The sequence below is a fragment of the Oncorhynchus mykiss genome, chromosome 24 (assembly GCF_057628025.1).
Source record: "Oncorhynchus mykiss isolate SJ-2025 chromosome 24, ASM5762802v1, whole genome shotgun sequence".
NCBI classification, from domain to species: domain Eukaryota; kingdom Metazoa; phylum Chordata; class Actinopteri; order Salmoniformes; family Salmonidae; genus Oncorhynchus; species Oncorhynchus mykiss.
This window is the reverse complement of record NC_143045.1, coordinates 35,195,001-35,212,257: the sequence shown is the minus strand read 5'-3', so window position 1 is coordinate 35,212,257 and position 17,257 is coordinate 35,195,001. Positions and strand designations below refer to the sequence as shown.

Sequence of the window (17,257 nt, the reverse complement as noted above, 5' to 3'; positions counted from 1 at the left end):
ATATCCTAGTATATCATCTGTGTGTCCCATATCCTGGTATATCATCTGTGTGTCCCATATCCTAGTATATCATCATCTGTGTGTCCCATATCCTAGTATATCATCTGTGTGTCCCATATCCTAGTATATCATCTGTGTGTCCCATATCCTAGTATATCATCTGTGTGTCCCATATCCTAGTATATCATCTGTGTGTCCCATATCCTAGTATATCATCTGTGTGTCCCATATCCTAGTATATTATCTGTGTGTCCCATATCCTAGTATATCATCTGTGTGTCCCATATCCTAGTATATCATCATCTGTGTGTCCCATATCCTAGTATATCATCTGTGTGTCCCATATCCTAGTATATCATCATCTGTGTGTCCCATATCCTAGTATATCATCTGTGTGTCCCATATCCTAGTATATCATCATCTGTGTGTCCCATATCCTAGTATATCATCATCTGTGTGTCCCATATCCTAGTATATCATCATCTGTGTGTCCCATATCCTAGTATATCATCATCTGTGTGTCCCATATCCTAGTATATCATCATCTGTGTGTCCCATATCCTAGTATATCATCTGTGTGTCCCATATCCTAGTATATCATCATCTGTGTGTCCCATATCCTAGTATATCATCATCTGTGTGTCCCATATCCTAGTATATCATGATCTGTGTGTCCCATATCCTAGTATATCATCTGTGTGTCCCATATCCTAGTATATCATCATCTGTGTGTCCCATATCCTAGTATATCATCATCTGTGTGTCCCATATCCTAGTATATCATCATCTGTGTGTCCCATATCCTAGTATATCATCTGTGTGTCCCATATCCTAGTATATCATCTGTGTGTCCCATATCCTAGTAGATCATCTGTGTGTCCCATATCCTAGTATATCATCATCTGTGTGTCCCATATCCTAGTATATCATCTGTGTGTCCCATATCCTAGTATATCATCTGTGTGTCCCATATCCTAGTATATCATCTGTGTCCCATATCCTAGTATATCATCATCTGTGTGTCCCATATCCTAGTATATCATCATCTGTGTGTCCCATAACCTAGTATATCATAATCTGTGTGTCCCATATCCTAGTATATCATCATCTGTGTGTCCCATATCCTAGTATATCATCATCTGTGTGTCCCATATCCTAGTATATCATCATCTGTGTGTCCCATATCCTAGTATGTCATCATCTGTGTGTCCCATATCCTAGTATATCATCATCTGTGTGTCCCATATCCTAGTATATCATCTGTGTGTCCCATATCCTAGTAGATCATCATCTGTGTGTCCCATATCCTAGTAGATCATCATCTGTGTGTCCCATATCCTAGTATATCATCTGTGTGTCCCATATCCTAGTATATCATCTGTGTGTCCCATATCCTAGTATATCATCTGTGTGTCCCATATCCTAGTATATCATCTGTGTGTCCCATATCCTAGTATATCATCTGTGTGTCCCATATCCTAGTATATCATCATCTGTGTGTCCCATATCCTAGTATATCATCATCTGTGTGTCCCATATCCTAGTATATCATCTGTGTGTCCCATATCCTAGTATATCATCTGTGTGTCCCATATCCTAGTATATCATCATCTGTGTGTCCCATATCCTAGTAGATGATCTGTGTGTCCCATATCCTAGTAGATGATCTGTGTGTCCCATATCCTAGTATATGATCTGTGTGTCCCATATCCTAGTATATCATCATCTGTGTGTCCCATATCCTAGTATATCAGCATATGTGTGTCCCATATCCTAGTATATCATCTGTGTGTCCCATATCCTATTAGATCATCATCTGTGTGTCCCATATCCTAGTAGATCATCATCTGTGTGTCCCATATCCTAGTAGATCATCATCTGTGTGTCCCATATCCTAGTATATCATCTGTGTGTCCCATATCCTAGTATATCATCATCTGTGTGTCCCATATCCTAGTATATCATCATCTGTGTGTCCCATATCCTAGTATATCATCTGTGTGTCCCATATCCTAGTATATCATCATCTGTGTGTCCCATATCCTAGTATATCATCATCTGTGTGTCCCATATCCTAGTATATCATCTGTGTGTCCCATATCCTAGTATATCATCATCTGTGTGTCCCATATCCTAGTATATCATCATCTGTGTGTCCCATATCCTAGTAGATCATCTGTGTGTCCCATATCCTAGTATATCATCATCTGTGTGTCCCATATCCTAGTATATCATCATCTGTGTGTCCCATATCCTAGTATACAATCTGTGTGTCCCATATCCTAGTATATCATCTGTGTGTCCCATATCCTAGTATATCATCATCTGTGTGTCCCATATCCTAGTATATCATCTGTGTGTCCCATATCCTAGTATATATCATCATCTGTGTGTCCCATATCCTAGTATATCATCATCTGTGTGTCCCATATCCTAGTATATCATCATCTGTGTGTCCCATATCCTAGTAGATCATCTGTGTGTCCCATATCCTAGTATATCATCATCTGTGTGTCCCATATCCTAGTATACAATCTGTGTGTCCCATATCCTAGTATATCATCTGTGTGTCCCATATCCTAGTATATCATCATATGTGTGTCCCATATCCTAGTATATCATCTGTGTGTCCCATATCCTAGTATATCATCTTCTGTGTGTCCCATATCCTAGTAGATGATCTGTGTGTCCCATATCCTAGTATATGATCTGTGTGTCCCATATCCTAGTATATCATCATCTGTGTGTCCCATATCCTAGTATATCAGCATCTGTGTGTCCCATATCCTAGAAGATCATCATCTGTGTGTCCCATATCCTAGTATATCATCTGTGTGTCCCATATCCTAGTATATCATCTGTGTGTCCCATATCCTAGTATATCATCTGTGTGTCCCATATCCTAGTATATCATCATCTGTGTGTCCCATATCCTAGTATATCATCATCTGTGTGTCCCATATCCTAGTATATCATCTGTGTGTCCCATATCCTAGTATATCATCATCTGTGTGTCCCATATCCTAGTATATCATCATCTGTGTGTCCCATATCCTAGTAGATGATCTGTGTGTCCCATATCCTAGTATATCATCTGTGTGTCCCATATCCTAGTATATCATCATCTGTGTGTCCCATATCCTAGTATATCATCATCTGTGTGTCCCATATCCTAGTATATCATCATCTGTGTGTCCCATATCCTAGTATATCATCATCTGTGTGTCCCATATCCTAGTAGATCATCTGTGTCCCATATCCTAGTATATCATCATCTGTGTGTCCCATATCCTAGTATACAATCTGTGTGTCCCATATCCTAGTATATCATCTGTGTGTCCCATATCCTAGTATATCGTCATATGTGTGTCCCATATCCTAGTATATCATCTGTGTGTCCCATATCCTAGTATATCATCATCTGTGTGTCCCATATCCTAGTAGATGATCTGTGTGTCCCATATCCTAGTATATGATCTGTGTGTCCCATATCCTAGTATATCATCATCTGTGTGTCCCATATCCTAGTATATCAGCATCTGTGTGTCCCATATCCTAGTATATCATCTGTGTGTCCCATATCCTATTAGATCATCATCTGTGTGTCCCATATCCTAGTAGATCATCATCTGTGTGTCCCATATCCTAGAAGATCATCATCTGTGTGTCCCATATCCTAGTATATCATCTGTGTGTCCCATATCCTAGTATATCATCTGTGTGTCCCATATCCTAGTATATCATCTGTGTGTCCCATATCCTAGTATATCATCATCTGTGTGTCCCATATCCTAGTATATCATCATCTGTGTGTCCCATATCCTAGTAGATGATCTGTGTGTCCCATATCCTAGTAGATCATCATCTGTGTGTCCCATATCCTAGTATATCATCATCTGTGTGTCCCATATCCTAGTATATCATCATCTGTGTGTCCCATATCCTAGTATATCATCATCTGTGTGTCCCATATCCTAGTATATCATCATCTGTGTGTCCCATATCCTAGTATATCATCTGTGTGTCCCATATCCTAGTATATCATCATCTGTGTGTCCCATATCCTAGTATATCATCATCTGTGTGTCCCATATCCTAGTATATCATCATCTGTGTGTCCCATATCCTAGTATACAATCTGTGTGTCCCATATCCTAGTATATCATCTGTGTGTCCCATATCCTAGTATATCATCATCTGTGTGTCCCATATCCTAGTATATCATAATCTGTGTGTCCCATATCCTAGTAGATCATCATCTGTGTGTCCCATATCCTAGTATATCATCATCTGTGTGTCCCATATCCTAGTATATCATCATCTGTGTGTCCCATATCCTAGTATATCATCATCTGTGTGTCCCATATCCTAGTATATCATCATCTGTGTGTCCCATATCCTAGTATATCATCATCTGTGTGTCCCATATCCTAGTATATCATCATCTGTGTGTCCCATATCCTAGTATATCATCATCTGTGTGTCCCATATCCTAGTATATCATCATCTGTGTGTCCCATATCCTAGTATATCATCATCTGTGTGTCCCATATCCTAGTATATCATCTGTGTGTCCCATATCCTAGTATATCATCTGTGTGTCCCATATCCTAGTAGATCATCTGTGTGTCCCATATCCTAGTATATCATCATCTGTGTGTCCCATATCCTAGTATATCATCATCTGTGTGTCCCATATCTTAGTATATCATCATCTGTGTGTCCCATATCCTAGTATATCATCTGTGTGTCCCATATCCTAGTAGATCATCTGTGTGTCCCATATCCTAGTATATAATCTGTGTGTCCCATATCCTAGTATACAATCTGTGTGTCCCATATCCTAGTAGATCATCTGTGTCCCATATCCTAGTAGATCATATGTGTCCCATATCCTAGTAGATCATCTGTGTGTCCCATATCCTAGTAGATCATCTGTGTCCCATATCCTAGTAGCTCATCTGTGTGTCCCATATCCTAGTAGATCATCTGTGTCCCATATCCAATTAGATCATTTGTGTCCCATATCCTAGTAGATCATCTGTGTGTCCCATATCCTAGTATATCATCTGTGTGTCCCATATCCTAGTAGATCATCTGTGTCCCATATCCTAGTAGATCATCTGTGTGTCCCATATCCTAGTAGATCATCTGTGTGTCCCATATCCTAGTATATCATCTGTGTGTCCCATATCCTAGTAGATCATCTGTGTGTCCCATATCCTAGTAGATCATCTGTGTGTCCCATATCCTAGTATATAATCTGTGTGTCCCATATCCTAGTATACAATCTGTGTGTCCCATATCCTAGTAGATCATCTGTGTCCCATATCCTAGTAGATAATATGTGTCCCATATCCTAGTAGATCATCTGTGTGTCCCATATCCTAGTAGATCATCTGTGTCCCATATCCTAGTAGCTCATCTGTGTGTCCCATATCCAATTAGATCATCTGTGTCCCATATCCAATTAGATCATCTGTGTCCCATATCCTAGTAGATCATCTGTGTGTCCCATATCCTAGTAGATCATCTGTGTGTCCCATATCCTAGTAGATCATCTGTGTGTCCCATATCCTAGTATATCATCTGTGTGTCCCATATCCTAGTATATCATCTGTGTGTCCCATATCCTAGTAGATCATCTGTGTGTCCCATATCCTAGTATATCATCTGTGTGTCCCATATCCTAGTATATCATCTGTGTGTCCCATATCCTAGTATATCATCTGTGTGTCCCATATCCTAGTATATCATCTGTGTCCCATATCCTAGTATATCATCATCTGTGTGTCCCATATCCTAGTATATCATCATCTGTGTGTCCCATAACCTAGTATATCATCATCTGTGTGTCCCATATCCTAGTATATCATCATCTGTGTGTCCCATATCCTAGTATATCATCATCTGTGTGTCCCATATCCTAGTATATCATCATCTGTGTGTCCCATATCCTAGTATGTCATCATCTGTGTGTCCCATATCCTAGTAGATCATCTGTGTGTCCCATATCCTAGTATATCATCATCTGTGTGTCCCATATCCTAGTATATCATCATCTGTGTGTCCCATATCCTAGTATATCATCTGTGTGTCCCATATCCTAGTATATCATCATCTGTGTGTCCCATATCCTAGTATATCATCATCTGTGTGTCCCATATCCTAGTATATCATCTGTGTGTCCCATATCCTAGTATATCATCTGTGTGTCCCATATCCTAGTATATCATCTGTGTCCCATATCCTAGTATATCATCATCTGTGTGTCCCATATCCTAGTATATCATCATCTGTGTGTCCCATAACCTAGTATATCATCATCTGTGTGTCCCATATCCTAGTATATCATCATCTGTGTGTCCCATATCCTAGTATATCATCTGTGTGTCCCATATCCTAGTATATCATCATCTGTGTGTCCCATATCCTAGTATATCATCATCTGTGTGTCCCATATCCTAGTAGATCATCTGTGTGTCCCATATCCTAGTATATCATCATCTGTGTGTCCCATATCCTAGTATATCATCATCTGTGTGTCCCATATCCTAGTATACAATCTGTGTGTCCCATATCCTAGTATATCATCTGTGTGTCCCATATCCTAGTATATCATCATCTGTGTGTCCCATATCCTAGTATATCATCTGTGTGTCCCATATCCTAGTATATCATCATCTGTGTGTCCCATATCCTAGTATATCATCATCTGTGTGTCCCATATCCTAGTATATCATCATCTGTGTGTCCCATATCCTAGTAGATCATCTGTGTGTCCCATATCCTAGTATATCATCATCTGTGTGTCCCATATCCTAGTATACAATCTGTGTGTCCCATATCCTAGTATATCATCTGTGTGTCCCATATCCTAGTATATCATCATATGTGTGTCCCATATCCTAGTATATCATCTGTGTGTCCCATATCCTAGTATATCATCTTCTGTGTGTCCCATATCCTAGTAGATGATCTGTGTGTCCCATATCCTAGTATATGATCTGTGTGTCCCATATCCTAGTATATCATCATCTGTGTGTCCCATATCCTAGTATATCAGCATCTGTGTGTCCCATATCCTAGAAGATCATCATCTGTGTGTCCCATATCCTAGTATATCATCTGTGTGTCCCATATCCTAGTATATCATCTGTGTGTCCCATATCCTAGTATATCATCTGTGTGTCCCATATCCTAGTATATCATCATCTGTGTGTCCCATATCCTAGTATATCATCATCTGTGTGTCCCATATCCTAGTATATCATCTGTGTGTCCCATATCCTAGTATATCATCATCTGTGTGTCCCATATCCTAGTATATCATCATCTGTGTGTCCCATATCCTAGTAGATGATCTGTGTGTCCCATATCCTAGTATATCATCTGTGTGTCCCATATCCTAGTATATCATCATCTGTGTGTCCCATATCCTAGTATATCATCATCTGTGTGTCCCATATCCTAGTATATCATCATCTGTGTGTCCCATATCCTAGTATATCATCATCTGTGTGTCCCATATCCTAGTAGATCATCTGTGTCCCATATCCTAGTATATCATCATCTGTGTGTCCCATATCCTAGTATACAATCTGTGTGTCCCATATCCTAGTATATCATCTGTGTGTCCCATATCCTAGTATATCGTCATATGTGTGTCCCATATCCTAGTATATCATCTGTGTGTCCCATATCCTAGTATATCATCATCTGTGTGTCCCATATCCTAGTAGATGATCTGTGTGTCCCATATCCTAGTATATGATCTGTGTGTCCCATATCCTAGTATATCATCATCTGTGTGTCCCATATCCTAGTATATCAGCATCTGTGTGTCCCATATCCTAGTATATCATCTGTGTGTCCCATATCCTATTAGATCATCATCTGTGTGTCCCATATCCTAGTAGATCATCATCTGTGTGTCCCATATCCTAGTATATCATCTGTGTGTCCCATATCCTAGTATATCATCTGTGTGTCCCATATCCTAGTATATCATCTGTGTGTCCCATATCCTAGTATATCATCATCTGTGTGTCCCATATCCTAGTATATCATCATCTGTGTGTCCCATATCCTAGTAGATGATCTGTGTGTCCCATATCCTAGTAGATCATCATCTGTGTGTCCCATATCCTAGTATATCATCATCTGTGTGTCCCATATCCTAGTATATCATCATCTGTGTGTCCCATATCCTAGTATATCATCATCTGTGTGTCCCATATCCTAGTATATCATCATCTGTGTGTCCCATATCCTAGTATATCATCTGTGTGTCCCATATCCTAGTATATCATCATCTGTGTGTCCCATATCCTAGTATATCATAATCTGTGTGTCCCATATCCTAGTATATCATCATCTGTGTGTCCCATATCCTAGTATACAATCTGTGTGTCCCATATCCTAGTATATCATCTGTGTGTCCCATATCCTAGTATATCATCATCTGTGTGTCCCATATCCTAGTATATCATAATCTGTGTGTCCCATATCCTAGTAGATCATCATCTGTGTGTCCCATATCCTAGTATATCATCATCTGTGTGTCCCATATCCTAGTATATCATCATCTGTGTGTCCCATATCCTAGTATATCATCATCTGTGTGTCCCATATCCTAGTATATCATCATCTGTGTGTCCCATATCCTAGTATATCATCATCTGTGTGTCCCATATCCTAGTATATCATCATCTGTGTGTCCCATATCCTAGTATATCATCATCTGTGTGTCCCATATCCTAGTATATCATCATCTGTGTGTCCCATATCCTAGTATATCATCTGTGTGTCCCATATCCTAGTATATCATCTGTGTGTCCCATATCCTAGTAGATCATCTGTGTGTCCCATATCCTAGTATATCATCATCTGTGTGTCCCATATCCTAGTATATCATCATCTGTGTGTCCCATATCTTAGTATATCATCATCTGTGTGTCCCATATCCTAGTATATCATCTGTGTGTCCCATATCCTAGTAGATCATCTGTGTGTCCCATATCCTAGTATATAATCTGTGTGTCCCATATCCTAGTATACAATCTGTGTGTCCCATATCCTAGTAGATCATCTGTGTCCCATATCCTAGTAGATCATATGTGTCCCATATCCTAGTAGATCATATGTGTGTCCCATATCCTAGTAGATCATCTGTGTCCCATATCCTAGTAGCTCATCTGTGTGTCCCATATCCTAGTAGATCATCTGTGTCCCATATCCAATTAGATCATTTGTGTCCCATATCCTAGTAGATCATCTGTGTGTCCCATATCCTAGTATATCATCTGTGTGTCCCATATCCTAGTAGATCATCTGTGTCCCATATCCTAGTAGATCATCTGTGTGTCCCATATCCTAGTAGATCATCTGTGTGTCCCATATCCTAGTATATCATCTGTGTGTCCCATATCCTAGTAGATCATCTGTGTGTCCCATATCCTAGTAGATCATCTGTGTGTCCCATATCCTAGTATATAATCTGTGTGTCCCATATCCTAGTATACAATCTGTGTGTCCCATATCCTAGTAGATCATCTGTGTCCCATATCCTAGTAGATAATATGTGTCCCATATCCTAGTAGATCATCTGTGTGTCCCATATCCTAGTAGATCATCTGTGTCCCATATCCTAGTAGCTCATCTGTGTGTCCCATATCCAATTAGATCATCTGTGTCCCATATCCAATTAGATCATCTGTGTCCCATATCCTAGTAGATCATCTGTGTGTCCCATATCCTAGTAGATCATCTGTGTGTCCCATATCCTAGTAGATCATCTGTGTGTCCCATATCCTAGTATATCATCTGTGTGTCCCATATCCTAGTATATCATCTGTGTGTCCCATATCCTAGTAGATCATCTGTGTGTCCCATATCCTAGTATATCATCATCTGTGTGTCCCATATCCTAGTATATCATCTGTGTGTCCCATATCCTAGTATATCATCTGTGTGTCCCATATCCTAGTATATCATCTGTGTCCCATATCCTAGTATATCATCATCTGTGTGTCCCATATCCTAGTATATCATCATCTGTGTGTCCCATAACCTAGTATATCATCATCTGTGTGTCCCATATCCTAGTATATCATCATCTGTGTGTCCCATATCCTAGTATATCATCATCTGTGTGTCCCATATCCTAGTATATCATCATCTGTGTGTCCCATATCCTAGTATGTCATCATCTGTGTGTCCCATATCCTAGTATATCATCATCTGTGTGTCCCATATCCTAGTATATCATCTGTGTGTCCCATATCCTAGTAGATCATCATCTGTGTGTCCCATATCCTAGTAGATCATCATCTGTGTGTCCCATATCCTAGTATATCATCTGTGTGTCCCATATCCTAGTATATCATCTGTGTGTCCCATATCCTAGTATATCATCTGTGTGTCCCATATCCTAGTATATCATCTGTGTGTCCCATATCCTAGTATATCATCTGTGTGTCCCATATCCTAGTATATCATCATCTGTGTGTCCCATATCCTAGTATATCATCATCTGTGTGTCCCATATCCTAGTATATCATCTGTGTGTCCCATATCCTAGTATATCATCTGTGTGTCCCATATCCTAGTATATCATCATCTGTGTGTCCCATATCCTAGTAGATGATCTGTGTGTCCCATATCCTAGTAGATGATCTGTGTGTCCCATATCCTAGTATATGATCTGTGTGTCCCATATCCTAGTATATCATCATCTGTGTGTCCCATATCCTAGTATATCAGCATATGTGTGTCCCATATCCTAGTATATCATCTGTGTGTCCCATATCCTATTAGATCATCATCTGTGTGTCCCATATCCTAGTAGATCATCATCTGTGTGTCCCATATCCTAGTAGATCATCATCTGTGTGTCCCATATCCTAGTATATCATCTGTGTGTCCCATATCCTAGTATATCATCATCTGTGTGTCCCATATCCTAGTATATCATCATCTGTGTGTCCCATATCCTAGTATATCATCTGTGTGTCCCATATCCTAGTATATCATCATCTGTGTGTCCCATATCCTAGTATATCATCATCTGTGTGTCCCATATCCTAGTATATCATCTGTGTGTCCCATATCCTAGTATATCATCATCTGTGTGTCCCATATCCTAGTATATCATCATCTGTGTGTCCCATATCCTAGTAGATCATCTGTGTGTCCCATATCCTAGTATATCATCATCTGTGTGTCCCATATCCTAGTATATCATCATCTGTGTGTCCCATATCCTAGTATACAATCTGTGTGTCCCATATCCTAGTATATCATCTGTGTGTCCCATATCCTAGTATATCATCATCTGTGTGTCCCATATCCTAGTATATCATCTGTGTGTCCCATATCCTAGTATATCATCATCTGTGTGTCCCATATCCTAGTATATCATCATCTGTGTGTCCCATATCCTAGTATATCATCATCTGTGTGTCCCATATCCTAGTAGATCATCTGTGTGTCCCATATCCTAGTATATCATCATCTGTGTGTCCCATATCCTAGTATACAATCTGTGTGTCCCATATCCTAGTATATCATCTGTGTGTCCCATATCCTAGTATATCATCATATGTGTGTCCCATATCCTAGTATATCATCTGTGTGTCCCATATCCTAGTATATCATCTTCTGTGTGTCCCATATCCTAGTAGATGATCTGTGTGTCCCATATCCTAGTATATGATCTGTGTGTCCCATATCCTAGTATATCATCATCTGTGTGTCCCATATCCTAGTATATCAGCATCTGTGTGTCCCATATCCTAGAAGATCATCATCTGTGTGTCCCATATCCTAGTATATCATCTGTGTGTCCCATATCCTAGTATATCATCTGTGTGTCCCATATCCTAGTATATCATCTGTGTGTCCCATATCCTAGTATATCATCATCTGTGTGTCCCATATCCTAGTATATCATCATCTGTGTGTCCCATATCCTAGTATATCATCTGTGTGTCCCATATCCTAGTATATCATCTGTGTGTCCCATATCCTAGTATATCATCATCTGTGTGTCCCATATCCTAGTATATCATCATCTGTGTGTCCCATATCCTAGTATATCATCTGTGTGTCCCATATCCTAGTATATCATCATCTGTGTGTCCCATATCCTAGTATATCATCATCTGTGTGTCCCATATCCTAGTATATCATCATCTGTGTGTCCCATATCCTAGTATATCATCATCTGTGTGTCCCATATCCTAGTAGATCATCTGTGTCCCATATCCTAGTATATCATCATCTGTGTGTCCCATATCCTAGTATACAATCTGTGTGTCCCATATCCTAGTATATCATCTGTGTGTCCCATATCCTAGTATATCATCATATGTGTGTCCCATATCCTAGTATATCATCTGTGTGTCCCATATCCTAGTATATCATCATCTGTGTGTCCCATATCCTAGTAGATGATCTGTGTGTCCCATATCCTAGTATATGATCTGTGTGTCCCATATCCTAGTATATCATCATCTGTGTGTCCCATATCCTAGTATATCAGCATCTGTGTGTCCCATATCCTAGTATATCATCTGTGTGTCCCATATCCTATTAGATCATCATCTGTGTGTCCCATATCCTAGTAGATCATCATCTGTGTGTCCCATATCCTAGAAGATCATCATCTGTGTGTCCCATATCCTAGTATATCATCTGTGTGTCCCATATCCTAGTATATCATCTGTGTGTCCCATATCCTAGTATATCATCTGTGTGTCCCATATCCTAGTATATCATCATCTGTGTGTCCCATATCCTAGTATATCATCATCTGTGTGTCCCATATCCTAGTAGATGATCTGTGTGTCCCATATCCTAGTAGATCATCATCTGTGTGTCCCATATCCTAGTATATCATCATCTGTGTGTCCCATATCCTAGTATATCATCATCTGTGTGTCCCATATCCTAGTATATCATCTGTGTGTCCCATATCCTAGTATATCATCATCTGTGTGTCCCATATCCTAGTATATCATCATCTGTGTGTCCCATATCCTAGTAGATCATCTGTGTGTCCCATATCCTAGTATATCATCATCTGTGTGTCCCATATCCTAGTATATCATCATCTGTGTGTCCCATATCCTAGTATACAATCTGTGTGTCCCATATCCTAGTATATCATCTGTGTGTCCCATATCCTAGTATATCATCATCTGTGTGTCCCATATCCTAGTATATCATCTGTGTGTCCCATATCCTAGTATATCATCATCTGTGTGTCCCATATCCTAGTATATCATCATCTGTGTGTCCCATATCCTAGTATATCATCATCTGTGTGTCCCATATCCTAGTAGATCATCTGTGTGTCCCATATCCTAGTATATCATCATCTGTGTGTCCCATATCCTAGTATACAATCTGTGTGTCCCATATCCTAGTATATCATCTGTGTGTCCCATATCCTAGTATATCATCATATGTGTGTCCCATATCCTAGTATATCATCTGTGTGTCCCATATCCTAGTATATCATCTTCTGTGTGTCCCATATCCTAGTAGATGATCTGTGTGTCCCATATCCTAGTATATGATCTGTGTGTCCCATATCCTAGTATATCATCATCTGTGTGTCCCATATCCTAGTATATCAGCATCTGTGTGTCCCATATCCTAGAAGATCATCATCTGTGTGTCCCATATCCTAGTATATCATCTGTGTGTCCCATATCCTAGTATATCATCTGTGTGTCCCATATCCTAGTATATCATCTGTGTGTCCCATATCCTAGTATATCATCATCTGTGTGTCCCATATCCTAGTATATCATCATCTGTGTGTCCCATATCCTAGTATATCATCTGTGTGTCCCATATCCTAGTATATCATCATCTGTGTGTCCCATATCCTAGTATATCATCATCTGTGTGTCCCATATCCTAGTAGATGATCTGTGTGTCCCATATCCTAGTATATCATCTGTGTGTCCCATATCCTAGTATATCATCATCTGTGTGTCCCATATCCTAGTATATCATCATCTGTGTGTCCCATATCCTAGTATATCATCATCTGTGTGTCCCATATCCTAGTATATCATCATCTGTGTGTCCCATATCCTAGTAGATCATCTGTGTCCCATATCCTAGTATATCATCATCTGTGTGTCCCATATCCTAGTATACAATCTGTGTGTCCCATATCCTAGTATATCATCTGTGTGTCCCATATCCTAGTATATCATCATATGTGTGTCCCATATCCTAGTATATCATCTGTGTGTCCCATATCCTAGTATATCATCATCTGTGTGTCCCATATCCTAGTAGATGATCTGTGTGTCCCATATCCTAGTATATGATCTGTGTGTCCCATATCCTAGTATATCATCATCTGTGTGTCCCATATCCTAGTATATCAGCATCTGTGTGTCCCATATCCTAGTATATCATCTGTGTGTCCCATATCCTATTAGATCATCATCTGTGTGTCCCATATCCTAGTAGATCATCATCTGTGTGTCCCATATCCTAGAAGATCATCATCTGTGTGTCCCATATCCTAGTATATCATCTGTGTGTCCCATATCCTAGTATATCATCTGTGTGTCCCATATCCTAGTATATCATCTGTGTGTCCCATATCCTAGTATATCATCATCTGTGTGTCCCATATCCTAGTATATCATCATCTGTGTGTCCCATATCCTAGTAGATGATCTGTGTGTCCCATATCCTAGTAGATCATCATCTGTGTGTCCCATATCCTAGTATATCATCATCTGTGTGTCCCATATCCTAGTATATCATCATCTGTGTGTCCCATATCCTAGTATATCATCATCTGTGTGTCCCATATCCTAGTATATCATCATCTGTGTGTCCCATATCCTAGTATATCATCTGTGTGTCCCATATCCTAGTATATCATCATCTGTGTGTCCCATATCCTAGTATATCATCATCTGTGTGTCCCATATCCTAGTATATCATCATCTGTGTGTCCCATATCCTAGTATACAATCTGTGTGTCCCATATCCTAGTATATCATCTGTGTGTCCCATATCCTAGTATATCATCATCTGTGTGTCCCATATCCTAGTATATCATAATCTGTGTGTCCCATATCCTAGTAGATCATCATCTGTGTGTCCCATATCCTAGTATATCATCATCTGTGTGTCCCATATCCTAGTATATCATCATCTGTGTGTCCCATATCCTAGTATATCATCATCTGTGTGTCCCATATCCTAGTATATCATCATCTGTGTGTCCCATATCCTAGTATATCATCATCTGTGTGTCCCATATCCTAGTATATCATCATCTGTGTGTCCCATATCCTAGTATATCATCATCTGTGTGTCCCATATCCTAGTATATCATCATCTGTGTGTCCCATATCCTAGTATATCATCTGTGTGTCCCATATCCTAGTATATCATCTGTGTGTCCCATATCCTAGTAGATCATCTGTGTGTCCCATATCCTAGTATATCATCATCTGTGTGTCCCATATCCTAGTATATCATCATCTGTGTGTCCCATATCTTAGTATATCATCATCTGTGTGTCCCATATCCTAGTATATCATCTGTGTGTCCCATATCCTAGTAGATCATCTGTGTGTCCCATATCCTAGTATATAATCTGTGTGTCCCATATCCTAGTATACAATCTGTGTGTCCCATATCCTAGTAGATCATCTGTGTCCCATATCCTAGTAGATCATATGTGTCCCATATCCTAGTAGATCATCTGTGTGTCCCATATCCTAGTAGATCATCTGTGTCCCATATCCTAGTAGCTCATCTGTGTGTCCCATATCCTAGTAGATCATCTGTGTCCCATATCCAATTAGATCATTTGTGTCCCATATCCTAGTAGATCATCTGTGTGTCCCATATCCTAGTATATCATCTGTGTGTCCCATATCCTAGTAGATCATCTGTGTCCCATATCCTAGTAGATCATCTGTGTGTCCCATATCCTAGTAGATCATCTGTGTGTCCCATATCCTAGTATATCATCTGTGTGTCCCATATCCTAGTAGATCATCTGTGTGTCCCATATCCTAGTAGATCATCTGTGTGTCCCATATCCTAGTATATAATCTGTGTGTCCCATATCCTAGTATACAATCTGTGTGTCCCATATCCTAGTAGATCATCTGTGTCCCATATCCTAGTAGATAATATGTGTCCCATATCCTAGTAGATCATCTGTGTGTCCCATATCCTAGTAGATCATCTGTGTCCCATATCCTAGTAGCTCATCTGTGTGTCCCATATCCAATTAGATCATCTGTGTCCCATATCCAATTAGATCATCTGTGTCCCATATCCTAGTAGATCATCTGTGTGTCCCATATCCTAGTAGATCATCTGTGTGTCCCATATCCTAGTAGATCATCTGTGTGTCCCATATCCTAGTATATCATCTGTGTGTCCCATATCCTAGTATATCATCATCTGTGTGTCCCATATCCTAGTGTAACCTCTGTGTGTAGACTATCGTGTGTGTGTTTAACCTGTGTCTCTCTGCGTTGTGTGTAGAGTATAGAACAGTTGAATCGTATCCAGGTGGAGCTGCAGGACTCTGTGAAAGACCTGGCCAAAGCCAAGAAGAAATATTACGACTCAGAACAGGTGGCTCAGGCCGTTCGAGAGAAGGCTGACATCGAGGCCAAGTAGGTGGACAGACCTTCCTCTCAACCCTAACCCAACCACACTCAGACCTACCTCTCAACCCTAACCCAACCACACTCAGACCTACCTCTCAACCCTAACCCAACCACACTCAGACCTACCTCTCAACCCTAACCCAACCACACTCAGACCTACTTCTCAACCCTAACCCAACCACACTCAGACCTACCTCTCAACCCTAACCCAACCACACTCAGACCTACCTCTCAACCCTAACCCAACCACACTCAGACCTACCTCTCAACCCTAACCCAACCACACTCAGACCTACCTCTCAACCCTAACCCAACCACACCATACCAGTAGTAGTAGTAGTAGTAGTAGTACCAGTAGTAGTAGTAGTAGTAGTAGCAGTAGCAACAGTAGCAGTAGTAGTAGTAGTAGTATCAGCAGTAGTAGTTGTAGTAGCAGTAGTAATAGTAGTAGTAGTAGCAATACCAGTAGTAGCAGTAGCAATACCAGTAGTAGTAGTAGCAGTAGCTATACCAGTAGTAGTAGTAGCAGTAGCAATACCAGTAGTAGCAGTAACAATACCAGTAGTAGCAGTAGTAGTTGT

At 39.9% G+C, this 17,257-nt stretch overlaps 1 protein-coding gene across 4 annotated transcripts in view; it reads left to right on the top strand.

Annotated features, from left to right (window-relative positions):
- fchsd2 (FCH and double SH3 domains 2) overlaps window positions 1–17,257 on the top strand; it is a 143,303-nt gene that overhangs the window by 77,815 nt on the left and 48,231 nt on the right. For all 4 annotated transcript variants that reach the window (XM_036962137.2, XM_090218910.1, XM_090218909.1 and 1 more), the window contains exon 6: window positions 16,549–16,682. In XM_036962137.2, the coding sequence (XP_036818032.1) occupies window positions 16,549–16,682 (134 nt within the window). The remainder of the gene's footprint in view (window positions 1–16,548; window positions 16,683–17,257) is intronic.